Source organism: Saccostrea echinata, unplaced genomic scaffold (assembly GCF_033153115.1).
Source record: "Saccostrea echinata isolate AGI-Se365-2 ecotype Australia unplaced genomic scaffold, CSIRO_AGI_Sech_v1 ptg000008l, whole genome shotgun sequence".
In the NCBI taxonomy this organism is placed as follows: Eukaryota; Metazoa; Mollusca; class Bivalvia; order Ostreida; family Ostreidae; genus Saccostrea; species Saccostrea echinata.
In genome coordinates, this window is record NW_026889757.1 from 12,128,037 (window position 1) to 12,146,342 (window position 18,306).

An 18,306-nucleotide genomic window follows, 5' to 3' on the forward strand; every position below is an offset into this window, starting at 1 on the left:
TTTTTCGTGTGTTGTGTTTACCACTTTCCCATTTCAAATGCTCAGGAAACAGCCAAAAATTAAGCAAATGCCTTATATTTTATAAAAGACGAAATAATAGATAGTGGATTAAAAATAGGATAATTTTTTCCCTAACCTTATCTATTTAATACTTTTATTTCGAAATAATACTCGTGTATTCGCTAATGAAACCCTGATTTTTTGATCGTGCGCCGTAGGACCGTACCCTGTGCACATTCAAGCATAATAAAATCTTTATTTTTGTCTATATTTTATCCAAAAAATTAAGATGCACTTGAATATGATGAATAAACATTTGCTGAAAATTTCAGCTTAGTGTGCCCATTATTTTTCGAGAAAAACGCTTTGTCCACGATTTTACCGGACAACCCTTGTACATGTCTTAATTTGAATATCTTTTTCAATTCCCTAACATGTGCTGTCACGCTCCTATACATGCATTTTAAGGGTGGTTCCGCTGGAGATGGTAATACACGGCAGCTACCGGGTAGCTTCCAGTTTAAGGGAGCTACTAGAACGTCATTTGTATACATCATATAAGCAAATGACACAGGCAATTGACGTTTTAAACCGTTCTCTGTAGTGATAAAAATATCCCCATACCATAATTATTATAATATGCGAATATTTTTATCAATAAAGAGAAAGGTTTAAAACGGCAAATAATTTTCTCCATTACAGAAAGTATACAGGAGAATTCTTTGTGCTAATTACGTGGAAGAATTATTCAAGAAAATGTGGATTTTCGGTTAGTGTGAGGGAAAGAGCGTATAAATTTAGTTTTATCTTTTTTCATGATATTTGAACAGTTTTCAATTTGTTTGCTCTTATACTGTAAAAATCGTATCTAGAATTATTAAAAATAGTTTCAAATTATCCCAAGATTTTAATAAAAGCAAATTTTAGCTTTAGTCTTAATCAATTTAGGAAGTAATTCTTATCAGTTGATTAATTAATCGGACGTATAATTTATTAAGTCTTATTACAATTACATGCAGTAAATAATTCCAAGAAAAACTGTGTAAATATGTCATGTTTAAACCACTGTTGGTTCAAAAATAATATTAGGTTTGACAAACTCAGCAAACGAGCATGAATAACAAAAAGGACTAGATATCATTTAAAAGAACTTTGTGTGTGGTTTTTTTATCGTCTAGTCAAAACAAAAGGGAAGATACATTAAAAATACATGAAACGTTATGTATTAAAAATGATTAAACAAAAAGTGTTAGATAACAAAGAAAGTTGGATTTGAGCTCAAACGATGTCTGTAGAAATATACGAAAATAAATCATGTCGTTCTATATTCAGTACATACATTTATAGAAAAAAGTAATTTTTTGCATTCGATTTTTTTAAATATTCGTGAAGATATTGAGGCACGAATAATAATTCAGTATGGCTCAGATACATTTATCTACATGTTAAAAATGCTCAACCGTTTATGCTGATAAATTGTAAAAAGAAAACCAAAAGTTATTGATGGTTTTTCTGGGTCAGCATTTTCAGAAAATGAGAGATTTCTTCGAAACATTTGCGTCGAAGGCACTTTCAGAAAACAGCATTCACATTATATACACAACAGCGGCTTACAGATACGCCCCCACCTCACTGCAGTCATCTTATTGTGAGGTACAGCAGACAAACTATTTCATAATGGTAGGGGTACCGGTTTTAACTGTTCTGATTTCATGTCTTGGAATATTGTCTGCAAATGCAGGTATGATCTTTTAATTGGCAATATAAGTCTTGATGTGCGTTCCTCTTCAAGGTATCAACCTCAAGATATGCTTTTAACATATGGCATTTTGCTTCTTATTAAAGTTGTCTTTAAAAATTTGCATTGAAGTGAATTGATATAAACTTGTAATTTATTAGAATTTTCTGCAATTTACACAGGTGGACTTAAAATCGGCTTATGCTCTTTCTGTCATTTTCACTCAGCTGTGAAAGAATTGAATGATTAATGATGAAAACTGAGATTAAACATAGACCGCAGCAAGGGAATGAGAGAAAATATGTCTAGAAGCAGATTTCCATCACATGTGTATCAAAAATATGTCATATCTGATGTTTTTGACAGGTGGAGAAGTAAAATTTAGGTGACACAATTTCCTTAATCCGAACGATAACAGCCAGCTGTAGAAATTGAATTCTGCAGAAAAAAAATATTATAATTTTTGCATGTAATATCAAACATAAATAATTTTTATGATTTTTGTTGCATTAAAGTTGTTTTTATAAGGCTATTTCCGGAAAAGAGTGTTTGTTACTCCTCCTACTCACCTGATCCCACCTATAATGTTTCCAGGGGTCCATGTTTTTGCCTTGTTCACGATCCGTTTTCTTTACTTTTGGATTTATGAGATTGATTACTGTTTTTATCTTATTTGTTAAAACCAAAACGAAATACAGAAGAACAAGATGTTTTCAAAACAATAGACCGAAATTATTATTTCGGAAACTATAGAAGAAGGGGGAAACATTGCCCGAAAGGAGAAAGGGGTCAATATACTGTAGATTCCTTATTTTACGCGAGTACTTATTATCGCGAAATGACCCAAGGGCGTCAAATCGCGAGAATAATATTTCGCGAATGGTTTATTTATCTAGAGATTTTACATACATTAAAGCACCATAAAAATAAAAGCGAGTAATTTTATTTCGCGAGCGGTGCTTCTCGCGTAATTACGCGATAATTTATTCCTCGCGTACATTTAGGAATCTACAGTATTGAGTCTTCCAACTGGAAGAAAGGCTACGTGTATTTTGTGATACTTCCCCGGGAGAAGGCTTACTGTATAGCAAGCTTTCGGAGGAAAGGCTCACTATACAGCCATCCAGAGGGAATGATCAATACATAGCCAGTTTCCGGGGAAAGGCTAACTTTATGAGTCATCTAGAGGAAATGCTCAATATATACACAGTTTTCCTGGGGAAGACTCACAATAATGAATATAGCCATCCGGAGGGAAGGTTCAATATAAAGCCAGTTTTCATGGGGAACTCTCACTATACAACAGTGGAAATCTAGACAAAAGATCCAGACGCCTTTGATTGTAAAGCAATGATGTATAATGATAAAAAGAAGCTTGAATTATTTTAGTTTAACAATCATATTGATATGAGGTAAAAATAGACAAATATTGCAAATCATTTTATGATAGTTAAAAAAAATTAACAATAAAGTTTTAAAACGAAGAACTTCACTGAGTATACTATTATCAAAATCTCAAGTCTTAGGATAATTAGTGAAACGATTCAGTCAGAGGTAACACATTGTATAGAACATAAAGTCTTTGCAAAATATGAAAATAAATACCAGTAATCAAGCTCAGAAGTCTATAGGAACAATACAAATTGGGAGCAAACACGGGCCTCTAAAACATCTATAAAGCATCCTCTGTTGACCGGTCAAACCCGCTGTTTGCAAGTGCCACAATGGCGATTTTACCAACAATTAATTAATACAATAATGCTTAATTGAACAGAGTAAAATAAAACAAAAATAAAAATAAATTAAAACAGTTCCATTTTGTATTTACAAGGAAAGAATTCTGTAGACAATAAAAAATTGGTGTCAAATACGATTGCTTAAAGTTGAAACGGTATTTGCAATAAGGTAGAGTTAAAACAAAGCATATTAATGCCGTTTTGTGCCAATAGTATATTCCTTTACATAAAGGACAAAAATTCTTGTGAATTTATATTCAATATAGAAAAACTCAAATTGTCTTTGCAGACTTTGAGTTCGAGATTGACATCAGATACTTTCTCCAATCAATTATAAAGCGTTATCGCAAACGTAACTACCAAATTAAGCTCACTCTCCGTTTGAATCAATTTTATCCAAATGATCAGCATTCCAATTATTGATCTTGATAAAGTTATTCTTTATAAATACTTGTATGCATAAAAAGAGACTTTTTGTGACAAGGAATATTGGACTCGTTACAATATACATTTATGTACATATATGTATTTATTCTTATTCATAATACCTTGCCGTCAAGATTATATTATGTTTCTTCAATAAATATAGAACATGTCATGTTTAATGCTGATCTGTTTTTATATTCCTGTGAAGCGGGATTTATTCCAAAACTTTTACATGAGAAGATTGATTGATTGATGTAGTTTTACGTTCCATTTGAGAATTTTTCATTCATATAGAGATGTTACCATATACCGGCGAAGGGCTTCAAATTAAATACAGACCTATACTCGTCACTCAGGACCATTGAGCAGTGAAGGTACATTATCGTGTCAACGCACCGTGACACGGAACCTCGGATTTTAAGACCTATGACTTTCATTTGTAGTGCCGGGCGCTTGGCGGAGGATCAGTCACTACCTGAGTTTACGTCTTAGGTTTGACGATCGAGAATCGAACCCTGACCTCCCGATAACGAACGCCCTATCACTAGGCTACCGTGTCTGGTTCTGCATGAGAAGAGAACACTTTCGTTGGCCTTCAACTCATAAGGCAGATCTATCGACGACTTATCATTAATTAACAACAGTTACTTCTTTTCATATATATCCCAGTGAACTCGGAATTAAAGACACCTCAGAGTCTGCCACATCTGTTTCATATTTGGATGTTTAACTGACTGTCGACGATAAGGGCCAGCTAACAACTAAATTGAATGACAAATGAGATGACTTATCTTTTCCATTGTCAACTTTTCTTTTTTATGTAGTAATCGATCACCTGTACATGGTGTTTATGTCTCCCAACAAATTCGATACTCAAGATCATGCTCTGAGTACGAATAATTCTTAAACCGAGGCATAAAATAAGTTGATGTTAAATGGATTGCATTAATAACCTCGTTTAAAGTCAGCATTTCGTATAATGACCTTGTAAGCAAATTAGACTATAGTTGGGTCATATTTTGACACACTAACATGCTTCATACCAATTTTTAGACCTTTGTTTTTCTATTTAATTTAACTACAGAATATTCCTTATTACCTAATTAATATGCGACCGATCGACAGGGAATACCTTACTCCTCCAAGGTACCTGAACACACCTGGAATCTCTAGAGTTCCATGTTTTATGCCCGGTTCACAGATTTGTATTGTTTGTAGGTTTTTTAAGATCAATCACTGTTCGTCATCTTCACCTTTTTCACCAATCTTAACCAAGTCATCAAATTTATTTCTTCGGTACACTTAGGGATTCTACAGGCATGAAATAACGTTAAATGGTTTCAAAAGACAGAAAGCGTTTTTTTTTTTTTTTTTTTTTTTTTTTTTTTTTTTTTATCATTTTTTATATAGCAGAAAGTAATAACTAAAGTAGAGAAGCAATACACTTGAACTCTAAAATTATTGTATAAAACCTTCAAAAAACCTTTTTTTTCTGCAGCAACTGTCAAACCAAAGGTAACTGTTACTCCAAATATCAAGGAGGGCCAGGTAGACTCCTCAGTTAAATGCCCTAATGGATTTGTGAGATATGAGGAATCCTGCTACAGCTTTCACTCGGAGGCATTCTCCTGGCCAGAGGCGCTGGTTTGTTGTGTCTTGTTCTATTTTATTGACTTTTGTAGAACTTTACTTTGATATTTATCCATTATGAAGGTTGGAAAAAAGCAACATATTCGCTGGACAGTAGATTATTCATGTTATCTTATATACCTAGAATATCACTGATGAATTCTTTTGAAACTTACCTTGTCAAAAGTAATATACAAAATTATAAAAATGAAAAAATGGATTAATAATTGTATACTTTTTCCCCAGCAGCAACTTATGGCTATGATATTGTTTATGTAATAAAAACAAACATTTCTTTTTAAGGTGTTTTGTAGTACATTCAAAAACACTCTGGTAACCCTGAGATCAACTGCCCAGTATGAATTTCTGCAAGGCATTTTAGCAACTATCACAGGTAATTGTATCTTCTATTTCTTTATAAACTGACCCTTTTCGTACCCAATGAAAACATTGCATTTTCAAAGCCATGCCTATAAAACAAGGTAATATATTTACATAATTTGATAATTAGTAATGCATGGAGTGCAATTAAAAATGTATCTCTGTCAAAAGAGGGGTTTTTTTTTCAAATCCAAGACAAGTAATTTTTTCAGGAGCGGAATGATCAAAATAAAGCAAGAAATTAAAAAATTCTTTTATTTATAAATCTGAAAATAGGAGATGTCAACTTTCTTTTTAAAGCAATTCTTTGCAAATCAATTAATTATTATTAAGGACTTTTAGGAATTTCTTCCATTCATTTACATGTACCTTAGAGATTAGATTATATAATGCAGCACATCTGTTTTAAATAAATCGATTTTTTAGAATGATAATTCGAAGGGTATCCAAAATTATAAACGAGCATGTAAGATTTAGCTATTGAGTGCAATGAGCATGTTTGAAGGCTACTGACCTCCAGTGCACTGGCTGGAACTTAGAACATCTTTATTGCAGCTCCCGAGGTCCAAGCTATAAAACACACTACTCCGTCCCCATTTTATTCATACAATTTCCGTCCAAGTAGACAGCAAAGACAAAATAATCTACAATTTCGATCTAAATCCGTATCCACAGGTGGGTTTACTGCTGCGGGATTTTGGACAGCCGGAACAGCAGCAGACCTTCCAGGTGAATGGAAATGGGCTACCAACAATAGGGACATTGAATTTGACACGTTTAATGCCACAGACCCAAATAAAGCTACTCTAGGATTCCCTACAAAACAGCGAAGTGGATGCCTGGCCCTTGCCAAGGCCGTTGGATTCCGAGTCTCCAGGATGGATTGCAAGACTCCGCTGCACTTTGTTTGTGAACGTCTTGATCCATACTAAAGCATGGACTACAATCATTACTGGAATACTTGTTTGCTGATATATGAAGGGTACGCATGTCTTGCTTTGAAGTCGAATTATGGATTACATTTTATTTAATTATTATCATATACCATGATGCTCACCTTTCAGTGATGCATGTCTTTCTGTCTGTCATGTACTGGTTCGTCTTCTTAATGTTTCAAAGTGATAATCAAAACTATGTCTGGGAATTGTGGAATTTTCAGTTCTTCATAATTGTAACGTTGACAACATGTAATACATTATATGAGAATAGATACTAATAACACATTTTTTAAACAAAAAAAAATTCATTGTAAAACTCTCAAAAGTGTACCAGTCATAGTATTCCGGGTTACTGAGCTTGAATTCAAAAATGTTCATATTACTTTGTAATAGTGACTTTAAAATTTAAAATCTTAATCATGATTCATGATTCACTTTTCATCAATCATAGAAAATTGACAATCAGGACCCTATGTGGATCTAAATAGACAAAATGTATGTTATGTTATGTGATATAACAATAACATGTTAATTTTTTTAAAATTTATATTTCTGTAAGAGTCCAAAATTTTCTTTGTATTAAATACTTAAAATAAGTATGCAAGTACTATTTCTTGGTGGAAAAAAATGTCCAGCGACTGCATAACATCCTAACTGTTTTCTACCTTATATTTCTTTGTATCTCTTTTTATCATCATAATGCACAATTTTTCTTGTGTTGAAACGTATACACATGTGCAATTCGTTATTTTGTGTATTGTCTACTGATGCTACAATAAGTATACTCTATATATCATATAAGTGTTTTTTTAATTTCCAGTGATTCTCCTCATAATGTACAGACTATTTCAGACTTCGATGTTTGTTTATCTCATAGTTAAAGATCACATTTTGACAAAATAAATGCAATGCAGAAAAAAAATACATTGTGTTAATTTCTTATCCTCTTTACTTTTCATTGAATTTCCTTCAATCTGACTATGGACTACTCCATTTACCTAATCAATTCAGAGGGCTCACGGCAAGTGTGACCAATCGACGGGAGATGCTTCCTCCTCGTATACAGTTGATCCCACCTAGGATGTTTCAGGGGTCCGTATCTTTCGCCCTGTTCACGATTCTCTACTGCATTATGGGATTGATTACTGTTCGTTATCTTCTCCTTTTTCATTCCCAGGAAATGGCTCTTTCATACGAAAAAATCATGTTCAATTTCAAAATGAATACGATCGTAGCTTATCCTGTCATGTAAAAGTAAAAAAAAAAATGTTTATGCATGCTGTGATAACATAAGACAGTATCTCACTTTAAATAATATTTTAATTCAACTCATAATAAGTAGATACAGTATAAATCTTAAAATATATATCACAGTATATTTATCACAAGCAATGCCAATATTTACAAGTCCCGTTTCAAATACTCTTACATATTTGGCATTAACAAATTGTGCTTCATTTTTAAAAAGAAGTGAACGAACGAAAGTAAATAATAACGAAAGATAAAAACAAAGCACGTTGTTTTTAGGAATGAGGAATTTATATCATTATTACTCCTCATGGTGGACCGTCTTCGGAATATAAGTATATATGTTCATGTAATACTGAATATTGGCACAATGAAAATTAGGAACATCGAATGGATTTACTTTCCTTCACTTCCACCATTACAGTTTCCAGTCAACCGTTTCTAATTCCTAACTTTTGTAGGATTTAGTGATTTTTCAAACTTATTTCTTGCATTCATAGCCTTCAGATCTCCAAGGCCTGGAACACTTTTTGCTAAATATTTGTTGTACTGGTTTTTGGTCTCCAGACGAACTGGGGCTGTTGTAAGTCCATCGGGTAGAGCAGCAAATTTGTTTGTGGGCATTCCCAATTGTCGTGGGGCGTCGATTGACTTTCTCGTCGTGGTACTCACCTGAACTGTGTACTGTGTTGGAGGGAATGTCTGCTTATGTATCTGTGGTAATATATTTTCCTTACTCTTTCTTCTCTTGGTATCTTCCTCAAAATCTTGTAAACGATCGCTCCTGTCAGTGCTTACGGACGACACAGCTCCATTAAGATTTTCCACACTGATCAATTCTCTGGAGGATCTTGATTTTGAGTTTTTCAGCCTTTTCAGTTCTTGTTCCAATTCAGTGATTCTGTTTTTGGATTTTGTACCCTCAGATTCTAGAAGCTGTATGCGAGTATCCTTCTTTCGGTTTTCAAGTTTTACATCCTGTAGTTGGTTTCGCATGACATTCATTATGGCAGATTGCCATACCGTTGCTCCCATCTGGAAAGCATTTTTCTTCTTTTCGTCTTCTTGGGCTTTTTTCTTTGAGCTTTCTACAATTTCATCGTATTCTTGAATTTTCTCTTTCAGTTCTGTCATTGTTTCGTCTGTTCTCACTGCATATTCTCTATAAGCGTCCATCAGAGAAGGGGCACCCATACCTGTCTCAAACCCCATATGTGTCAAACAAAAATCTCGTTGCTCGCAGAGGTCAAAATATTTCATGCCAATATTCTTCAGTTCTTCATGCTTCTCTAACAATCTATCCACATCTTCACTAAGAAATGCAAATTCATTTATATGTAACTCCACTTCCTGTTTCTGTGTTAACCTTTTTGGACGACTCTGAAGGGCGTCGCTTAGCTTTCCCTTTATATTTCTCAAAGTTGCTTCCGCATTATTGAGCTTTTCTTTAGCTTTTTGTAACTGATTTTCATTGGCTTGGTTGAATCGAAGCTGTGAGCTTACATCACCCTTATGCTTGGAAGATACCTCTTTTAAATTATTTTCTAAGCTTTTCACTTGAGCGTTAAGCCCATTGATTTCCATTTTGCTATCTTCGAGTTTTGCTTTCATGTTTTGTAATACTGTATGCCATTTTTCAGCCTCCGTTCGATGCTGGTCATTTTGCTCTATCAATTTACGACGAGCTTCTACTGCCTTTTCTTTGTCTCTAACGTCATCTTTCCAAACCATTTTTAGTGCTTCCGTTCTTAGCTGAGAAAAAAAGTACACGAATAGAATTGTACAATAATAAAGAATCACAAGTCCGTGATAATAATTTTATGTTCAATTTATATTTTTAAAAAGAGGATATTACTTTTTCATCCTTAAAACTATATCTGCATCAGTTATGTCAACAGATATTTTGAGAAATAAAACTATATTCCTTGTTAAAATGCACTAATCGATAGTAAACTGCACAAGTACTTAATTTAGTGTAAAAAAAAAAAGGTTCATATTTGCGTAACTATAATTTAGCATTCGGTATTTTTATTTTTCTAATGGAGACATTCAAAAAAATTAGCGCACATAAGATGAACCAAATTAAGGCACCAGAAATTAGTACATATACAGTACCTTATCGACAAAGAACTTTTCTACTCCATCTCTCTCATGGCTTCGTAAGCGATCGAGGAAAGGCAATCTTCTGTACATTTCTTTTGTATCAAATTTTGTTGCCAGAACATCTAAAAAAAAAAAAGAAAGATTTTTTAAAAATTCTTTTTTAAAGAAACAGTTAAACCCATATAGCTCATTGTTGCCAAAATTGAATGCTGAAAATGAAAGACATGTGCTTTATCCACTATATCCAATCTTCCGTTCACTCACCGTCAGTATGTATCAAGTTGAGAAACAAGAAATGGGACACAAGAGTAATTCCTAATGTGTAGTAATTAAAATATTTTTAAATGTTCAGATCTGCTTGAATATATCTGGAAATTCGAGCTTCATGGCAAGTTTAGTGTATATCCCATAAATTAAAGATCACTTTAAATTTTGCATTTGGATCAGTACCAAAACGACAGGTCAGAAAAAGGGTTTGTGGAGGTATTCTCTATCCGTGTGCCATAGTTTACAGAATGAAAGGAATATACTGCAGAGAACACTCTTTAAATTAATTGTTAAATACAGAACGAAAGTTATCGAAATAGACGGGTTCAAATTTTGGTAATCAGTGAAAACAAGGTATATATAGAGGGTTTTTGTGCTCATTAGGGGAGGCTATTCATGGGGAAAAAGAGCACACTATGTATACCTTGATTTTGTCTCTTTTCACGATCCTTGACCATTTTGTCAATTTTTTGCTCTAAAGCTGTAGAAAATAAAGTGATTATATCAAGAACAATTGCGTTTTTATTTTTACTTGACACTTTAAAATTAATTATTTTAAATCATTTTTTTATTATATGGAAAATTCGCTCTAGTCATGATAAATTAAGGAAATCAGTTTCATCAGTGGCTTTATTTAATATTTAGTATTACTACAAATCCGTGCCTTAAAATCGTTGACTGAGAAAAACTCTGTATAATATAAGTCATATTTAAATTACTAGTGGTTCTATGGTATGATTAGGTTTCACAAATTCAGCAAAAGGGCAGTTATAATTAGACAAGGGCCAGAAATCATTTGAGATGAAAATACCATGTAGCTGAGAATATATATAGAGTAAAATTTGTACAAGAAAGGATAAATTGTACTAAGAGCGGATAAAAACCGTTGTCATCAAGTTAAGAATTCCCAAGAGTTCATTACTTGAGCTAGATTAGTATGCTCTAATCTACCACCAAGTGTTAGTACACTACCATATTGTTAGTGATAATCTACGTTAGTGTAATCGTACACATTTAGTCGTATTTAGGTGAGGGGAAAAAAGACGGCGAACATCCGGGAACTTACTGAGCTCTCGTTCATCTACCTCATCCTCATCTACGTTATGATGTATGTTTATAAAAAAAGATGCACATACAAATACATAAAAAAAAATGCGAAATGATATTGTCTTGTAAAATTGAAGATGATATGATTTTTCGACTGATAGTTAATAAATTTTAAGGTTGATTCCTGCAAAATGGATTTATAATAACAGTATGTTGCACTCCCCGTTCCCCAAAGCAATAACATGTCAACGACGTAGCATGCAAAGGATTGACAGAAAAACTTACCAACATCCAAAGTCCCTACAGATAATAGACATAGAACATTGTTGTCATAAAAAATTCAACTTGATATAATTTCATTCAGTGAGAAAAGATTATTTCATTCCGGAAATACAAATTTAAGTGTGAGGACAATTTTCCTTTATATTCAGAGAAAATATTGTTAGGTATTTAAGTCCCTATTTCAATAAAATATCATTGTCTTTAATGTTTCAATTTATGAAAATGATCTCATCATGATTGATAAAAAATTAGATGTGTCCGATTCTCAGATATATGTAGTGAAGTAAACGTGCTCAGAATGCATTTTAAGTTTTATTTCGTACCATCTAATAATTACTGTGTACTACTATGTACACATACCTTCATCTCGTAGAAAGTCTGCTAAAAAGTTGTGTCCACATTTTTGAAGGACGTCACAGAATTTCCCGTAAGAGTCGGAAACTCCCCTGATAGGAAGAATATCCAGAACGCACCCGACCTTCTGATCACGAGTTGTGGCCTCCTGAAATGATGCAAAAAAATATGGTCTGCGACAAAGATGTACACTGATTTGATGTTCATACTGGGCGGCGCAAAGGCTATCCATTGTAGCATATCAATGAATTGACTGTCTATGAGTATGTCCGATATGAAAAACAAACATTAAATAAAATTCAATGTTTGGGCTTTTAAAATATCATTTTCGGCTTGAGCTATGGAAAAGAGGAATTGTATCTTATAAAAATGAGCAAAACTTTTCTTTCATTCAAAATAGAGGAGAGGAAATTTTTCCATGTCAATTTGAGCCAATACTGGAATGCTGTTGTCTTTAATTTCTCCCTGAGTTTTTCCGAAACGAAGTAAATCAAACGTTTGGACGCAAAGCATTAGACAAACTGAATTCCAGTTTCGTGTCATGCAGGAATGAAAGATATTCAGTGAGTGACGTTTATTTTCCTGGAAAATTCATCATTGAAAATATGCAGATGATTATGTAGATAAAGCATATTAGAAGCGAAAAAATGAAAATGTGTTTGTCTGAAAGAAAAAGCCATTGTGTGCTTCGAGTAAGCCGCAATTGAGACATGCACTGAAAGCTTGCGTTAATGCGTTCCCTCTGACTATTCACAATAGGCGCAGAGGTACATGTAACTACAAAAAAAAAAACTGCAAATTTTTGACAAAATTAGATGAAAGATTTTAAATAGTTAAGTGGTGTTAACTTTATGGCCTGTTAAATTCGATTAATTGATCTTATTAATGACTACAGTTATTACGATAGAGATACAATGTAATAAATAAAAATCTTTCGTCCAAAGTGTTTGTTCCAGGTTTAGGCCGATTAGTTACCAAATCACACCGTACATTGGAGCGGATTTTACACTAGATTTCAAAAGACCATTAACCTATAAACTATTAATATACTACCGATGAACTGCAATTTAATCGCAATTCGCGTTCCACAATAAATTTATACTTAAAAAATCTATAATTCCTTTGTACGTTTGAGGAGGGTTGAAATGCTTCTTTATCTTCCGAAACTGAAGTTCCACAAATGTGTGGTGTGGCTAGAATTGAGGGTACCGTAGTGTTGCTTTTCTCGTAAATAACGAAATTTCCATTTAAGCATTTTATTGTAGTTATGTTGAATATTGATATTTAAGACATAAATCAAATGTCCAGGAGAAGAGAACACAAATTGAAACGAAGCACAACGAACCAGAGTAGAGTCAAATGATCTTCTGGCATTCATTCATTTGATATTGACATTTAATACATTAGCTATTATGCAATAATTGTAATTCAATTTTTTCAACAACACAGCAGTAAATGTTGTTTATTCATATTTCTAGGATTTGGATTTATTGGCTTCGATTAATGTAACTTAAAAAATGGCTAATTTTACTACATTGTCAAAAAATATGAGAGAGAGAAGATTTAAAACAATTTCATAAAATAGGATGGCTGAACAAATTTATGCCTTATTTATGAATTTTACAGCTTTCCTAGTGGATTTGGAATCATACAAGCAAAGTATTTAATTACCCAGTATAAACAACTTACAAGACAAATTGGAGTGTCCGGGGAGGGGGGGGGGGGGGGCTTACCTATATGTATGTATAAAAAGCATGAACAATAGTGTGCCCGATTGTTGTACTCGTAATCTTTATCGTTTAATCGACAACAACAAAGATATGTGGAATAATAAAAAGATTTTTAATTACTGTGTTTACCAAATACGATACACATGTCATCAAACCGTCAAAAGGCATTAAAAAGAATGAATTCATTGTCGTCTTGAGGTGTTAAAAGTCTTAATACGTACTTTGATCGATTTGTTTTCATTTAGAAGTCTATAACCTAAGAGATACTCCCCAAGTTTAAGAATTATAGGTACGAGGGTTGTTCGGAAAGTTCGTGGACTATGCCAATCTTAGTTATACTATCTTCAAGAGATTTAAAATGAGCACATTATGATATGTGAAAATATTTATTTCGTTTAAGTGTGAAGTTTCATTCCATGTGATTTTATAGAATTCATGTTATTTAATTTTAAAATCAACACGTTTTGTAACCATGGAGCAAACGCATCTACACTGTTACGTCAAAAACATACCGACACGAGGTTCACAAAAATACTATCCCTGTACATTTCACTTAGTATTGCCCAATACCAGTGCACTCATTAAAAACCTTTCTCTATCAATTGAAATCTATTTTGCTAATAATTGTTCCAGTAGCATTATTTTGTTTATCAATTTTTTTTTTCATTGCATGTGTGCTTTCATAAGATCAGCATCTGTGAAGCGCCAAACTCATAGCATGACATTACTTATTTTTCAATGTTTTTGATAAGATTTTTACAGGTAATCCGTTTTTTAACAGATCACCATCGTCTAAACAGAGTAGTCTATCATTCAAATACCGCTTGTACCATATACGCACACATGCATAGCTCGCTTTTGACATATTTCCTACTTCCTCCGGCATTTTCAGACTTTTTCCTGGAGTTTTCCAGAATACAACACAAAATTGTATGGTTAACTGCTGCTCCGTGACGTTCTACGACGTCATCTTTTTGTCTTTTTCAACGAGGACTACCTATCTTCTGAAGCTGATTTCTTTTCTACGAAGCAAAATATTAAGTCATAATTTGGAATCAGAAACGATGAAACAATTCCTAATTTGATCGTGTACAATTATTTGGTTTTTCTGTCATTTTACAGAAGATATGACTTCAGACATTATTTAGCGTCTTGATTGTAAATAACAAAATTTTGACATGCGCCGTGATCCGATTTTTGCATTTTTTTAAGTCTAAAAAGGTTGGAAATAAACCAGGATATTTCAAAAAAAAAAATTTTAATACACATCATTTGAATTTATTGTTGAAATATTTCTTCCAAATTTTGATATACATTGTAATATGACGTTAAGTAAAAAAGTTACGATGGTAGTCCACGAACTTTCCGAACAACCCTCGTATGTTAATTTCATCGGTGGACTAAGACTTGTTTTTCCAACTTGCTTCTAACATCCTAGAAGTTCCCCCGAATTTCAAAATATTTATTGGTACCTGAACACTACATTTGAAAAGGAGACACTTAAGGTTTCCAATTAAATCGCTTGTTTGTAATTTCATAGTAAAATTCTCAATCAAAGAAGTGTTTTAAAAAATCTGAATTTTTAAACTTAGATTTAAAAAATGGATCGAGTTTGATACATTTAGTTGGGTATAAAATAACAACGTGGGCTTTAAATTGTATGGTTGTATTTCAGTAGCTTTAAATACGAGTTTTCCTGTATGTAAGACATTGAGAAATAGCCACTGTTAGGAAAACATACTAGCCTTTGTATGGAAAAAGCTTTTGTTTAAGATATAAACATTTTATCTTTTGTTTTCAAAAGAGAGCAAGAGTTTATGTTTGCTGGTTTCTTCAGAAATAAAATATGTATTTTGTGCCAGGTAATATTGCTTCTCTGAATGAACAACTACATAAAGCCCAATATGAATGATTTAAATAAATTCGCAACAATGAGATATCGATGAAGTTCAAACACAAAAAGGCATTACTATCCCTCCAAATGAGAATTTAATCCTTTAACAAATATTAGAAGATACATTCTCGAGACCAGAATTCAATATAATTAGAAATGTCGGATTCTTTTGTGGCACTAGGTGAAATTCCTACTTGTCGCGAACTTTGTCCATAATGGCCTAGTAAAGGCGAGATTGAAAAAAAAAAACCCAGGGTTGTCAGAGCTGGTTTAATTCCTCTGATTGATTCCGAAATGGACGCATTTTTAATACTCTTATGAGAATTGCGCAGTCCAAACCTTTGTTCAAGATTGTTATATTAATTCCAGCCAAGGCCAAATTTGTAATGAATTCAGAATTAAAATCAGACAAGCAATTAAAATTGTCTGCCAGAGGATATTCACACAAAAGATTTCATTTGTTTGAGAGTAGACCAGATAAAATGCAGATTAATAATCGAGATTTCGATAATTGCTTTGAAGTCACCGTTGATTATGAATCAAATCACCACATGTTCGTTAAAAACATTTTGTCGATATTTGCATATTTTTGTTCCTATGAGAAAAGGGTTGTTTGAACAGAGAAGATTTTCCCGTATCATATGTATATGTCATTTGTTGTAAAGCATGCTGGGCTTGTGTCAACACAAGACAAAATACAAGAGAGCATTTATCCTTGTACTGGGTGCAGCTAGGCTCTTATCTGGAGTGTAGTTATATTGATTATACTAAATTGAATGGTTAAAATCTAAACTGTTCAAATGCTATTTTTCCATGTTTTATTTCTTTTTAAAAAAAAAGAGATTGCTTTTCCAGTAACAAAATAATTTGTTAATATGTTTTTTGTTAATTTTAAACAAATTCAATCGATATGCACAAAGTTAGATGATTTTACTGCATGCTAACATTGTTGTATATTGGGCAACTATGGTAAAATAATACCGGTTGATTATTATTTCAGGTTTACAATCAATCGCTCCTTTTTTTAAATTATGTATGCTATTCAAGACTAAATATCCTTTAAATACAGAAAACGGATGATCTGTGAATGATTTAAGGCAACGCCCACTTAATGTACAAGTCAGAAAGCCTTATCTGTAACCCTATCTGTATCGAAGAAATCTCCAATCAAAACAGAATATAAAGACAAATTTAAAATACGGGAACTTAGCTGGAAACTAAGCTGGGGCACTTATCTTTAAATTCCTTACAATTTTTTTATTAAAAGAAAATACAAAGCCTTTTTTTCAAAATGAACCGAAAAATTAATCTACAGTGTAATTAACGGAGAAGAAAGTCTGGAAAATAAGAACTAACAAAATGAAATACCATAAAATTATAGCTATCAATTGACATTTACAATTAATATGTTATTACTCTATTCATACTAACATACTTTTGTCAATGGTCATTTTATCATTCTTTAAAATTCATCATCTTTATGAAAATATGACACCCTCGAAAGTGGAATACCTGTATTGCTCTATATACAGAATCTGGCACCAATCCCTCGTTTCTTAGGGACTCTAATAAATTGTCCGTCCATATGATGTTCTTGGTAAGAAACGACCTATGAAGTTGTATGATGTGTCTGTATCTTTCATCCATTTTCAGTTTCGATGCAATAGAATGTTAATTTCAATCCTGATGTTCGTAAATTACATCCATATGTTAATTTCTTCTTATATTTTCTTCTCCGAAGTTAAAGTCGTGAATATGAATATTTCTCCAACTAGAATTTACTTCTAATCTCCCCAATACACCTAATCATAAGTGATTAATCCTGTATTTGTGAGAGTCAAGCGCATAAGTAATAATAGACTTATGAACACATTTTTGGGCAGAGGTTTTATTGCACTTCATAAGACTTCTTAACACTTTCAGGTCTTCTAATCCATGTTTTAAATTTCCACCAGATGAAGATTTCGTCTGTAAATTTAGTTTTAACAGCGGATCTTATACCGCAATACGTCACGGTGACAAGGAATTAAATTTGTTTTATGAAAAACCGATCAATGAAAAAAAAAATCATCACATGATCTCTGATGAGATGATAAAAGGATGTTTTAGCAGTTTATAGATCTCTATTCAAATGTTATAAAAAGAATTGATTCTTAAAATTAACAATACAAGTCCCAGATGAAGCGTAAGGAAGATCGGTTTAATGTTGAGTTCAGTAATACAGGTGGATGATATGGCCATTGATTTTTATTAGGTTTGAATTACCCTACTTGAAAGATACCAATGCTTTATTTCCTGATTTAAAAGTCTTCTCAATGAAAAAATTGGAATTCTAAGTTTGAAGGTATGGTTTAAGTTAGATTTACATCCTATTTACAAATTGTCTCCGAAATGATCTTGTTTGGGCTTGGTATGTCCGAGGTGACCTTTATCGATAGATATACACAAAATATAAGATGCATGGGTGAAAATCATGGTAAATCTTTAATGTTTGTTAAAAACGAATATCATTGAAACACATGGAGTACAATTT

At 32.8% G+C, this 18,306-nt stretch overlaps 2 protein-coding genes across 3 annotated transcripts; one reads left to right on the plus strand and one right to left on the minus strand.

Moving 5' to 3' along the window:
* Positions 1-1,633: 1,633 nt before the first annotated feature.
* On the plus strand, positions 1,634-7,758 carry LOC133181441 (lithostathine-like). Of its 2 annotated transcripts, none has more exons than XM_061315950.1 (4): positions 1,634-1,741; positions 5,399-5,544; positions 5,833-5,923; positions 6,466-7,758. In XM_061315950.1, the coding sequence occupies exons 1-4, from the start codon at positions 1,678-1,680 to the stop codon at positions 6,840-6,842; spliced, it is 678 nt and encodes a 225-aa protein (XP_061171934.1). In that variant the 5' UTR covers positions 1,634-1,677; the 3' UTR covers positions 6,843-7,758. The 2 variants fall into 2 exon arrangements, with proteins under 2 accessions (XP_061171934.1, XP_061171935.1); XM_061315951.1 differs by having other exon boundaries at positions 6,586-7,758.
* A 468-nt stretch (positions 7,759-8,226) lies between these two features.
* On the minus strand, positions 8,227-17,774 carry LOC133181443 (myosin-10-like). The gene is made up of 7 exons (XM_061315952.1): positions 17,286-17,774; positions 12,156-12,297; positions 11,799-11,813; positions 11,533-11,562; positions 10,891-10,947; positions 10,212-10,321; positions 8,227-9,848 (listed from the first exon to the last, which is right to left on the minus strand). Exons 1-7 carry the CDS (start codon positions 17,418-17,420, stop codon positions 8,538-8,540), a joined length of 1,800 nt encoding a protein of 599 aa, XP_061171936.1. The 5' UTR covers positions 17,421-17,774; the 3' UTR covers positions 8,227-8,537.
* Between the last annotated feature and the right edge of the window lie 532 nt (positions 17,775-18,306).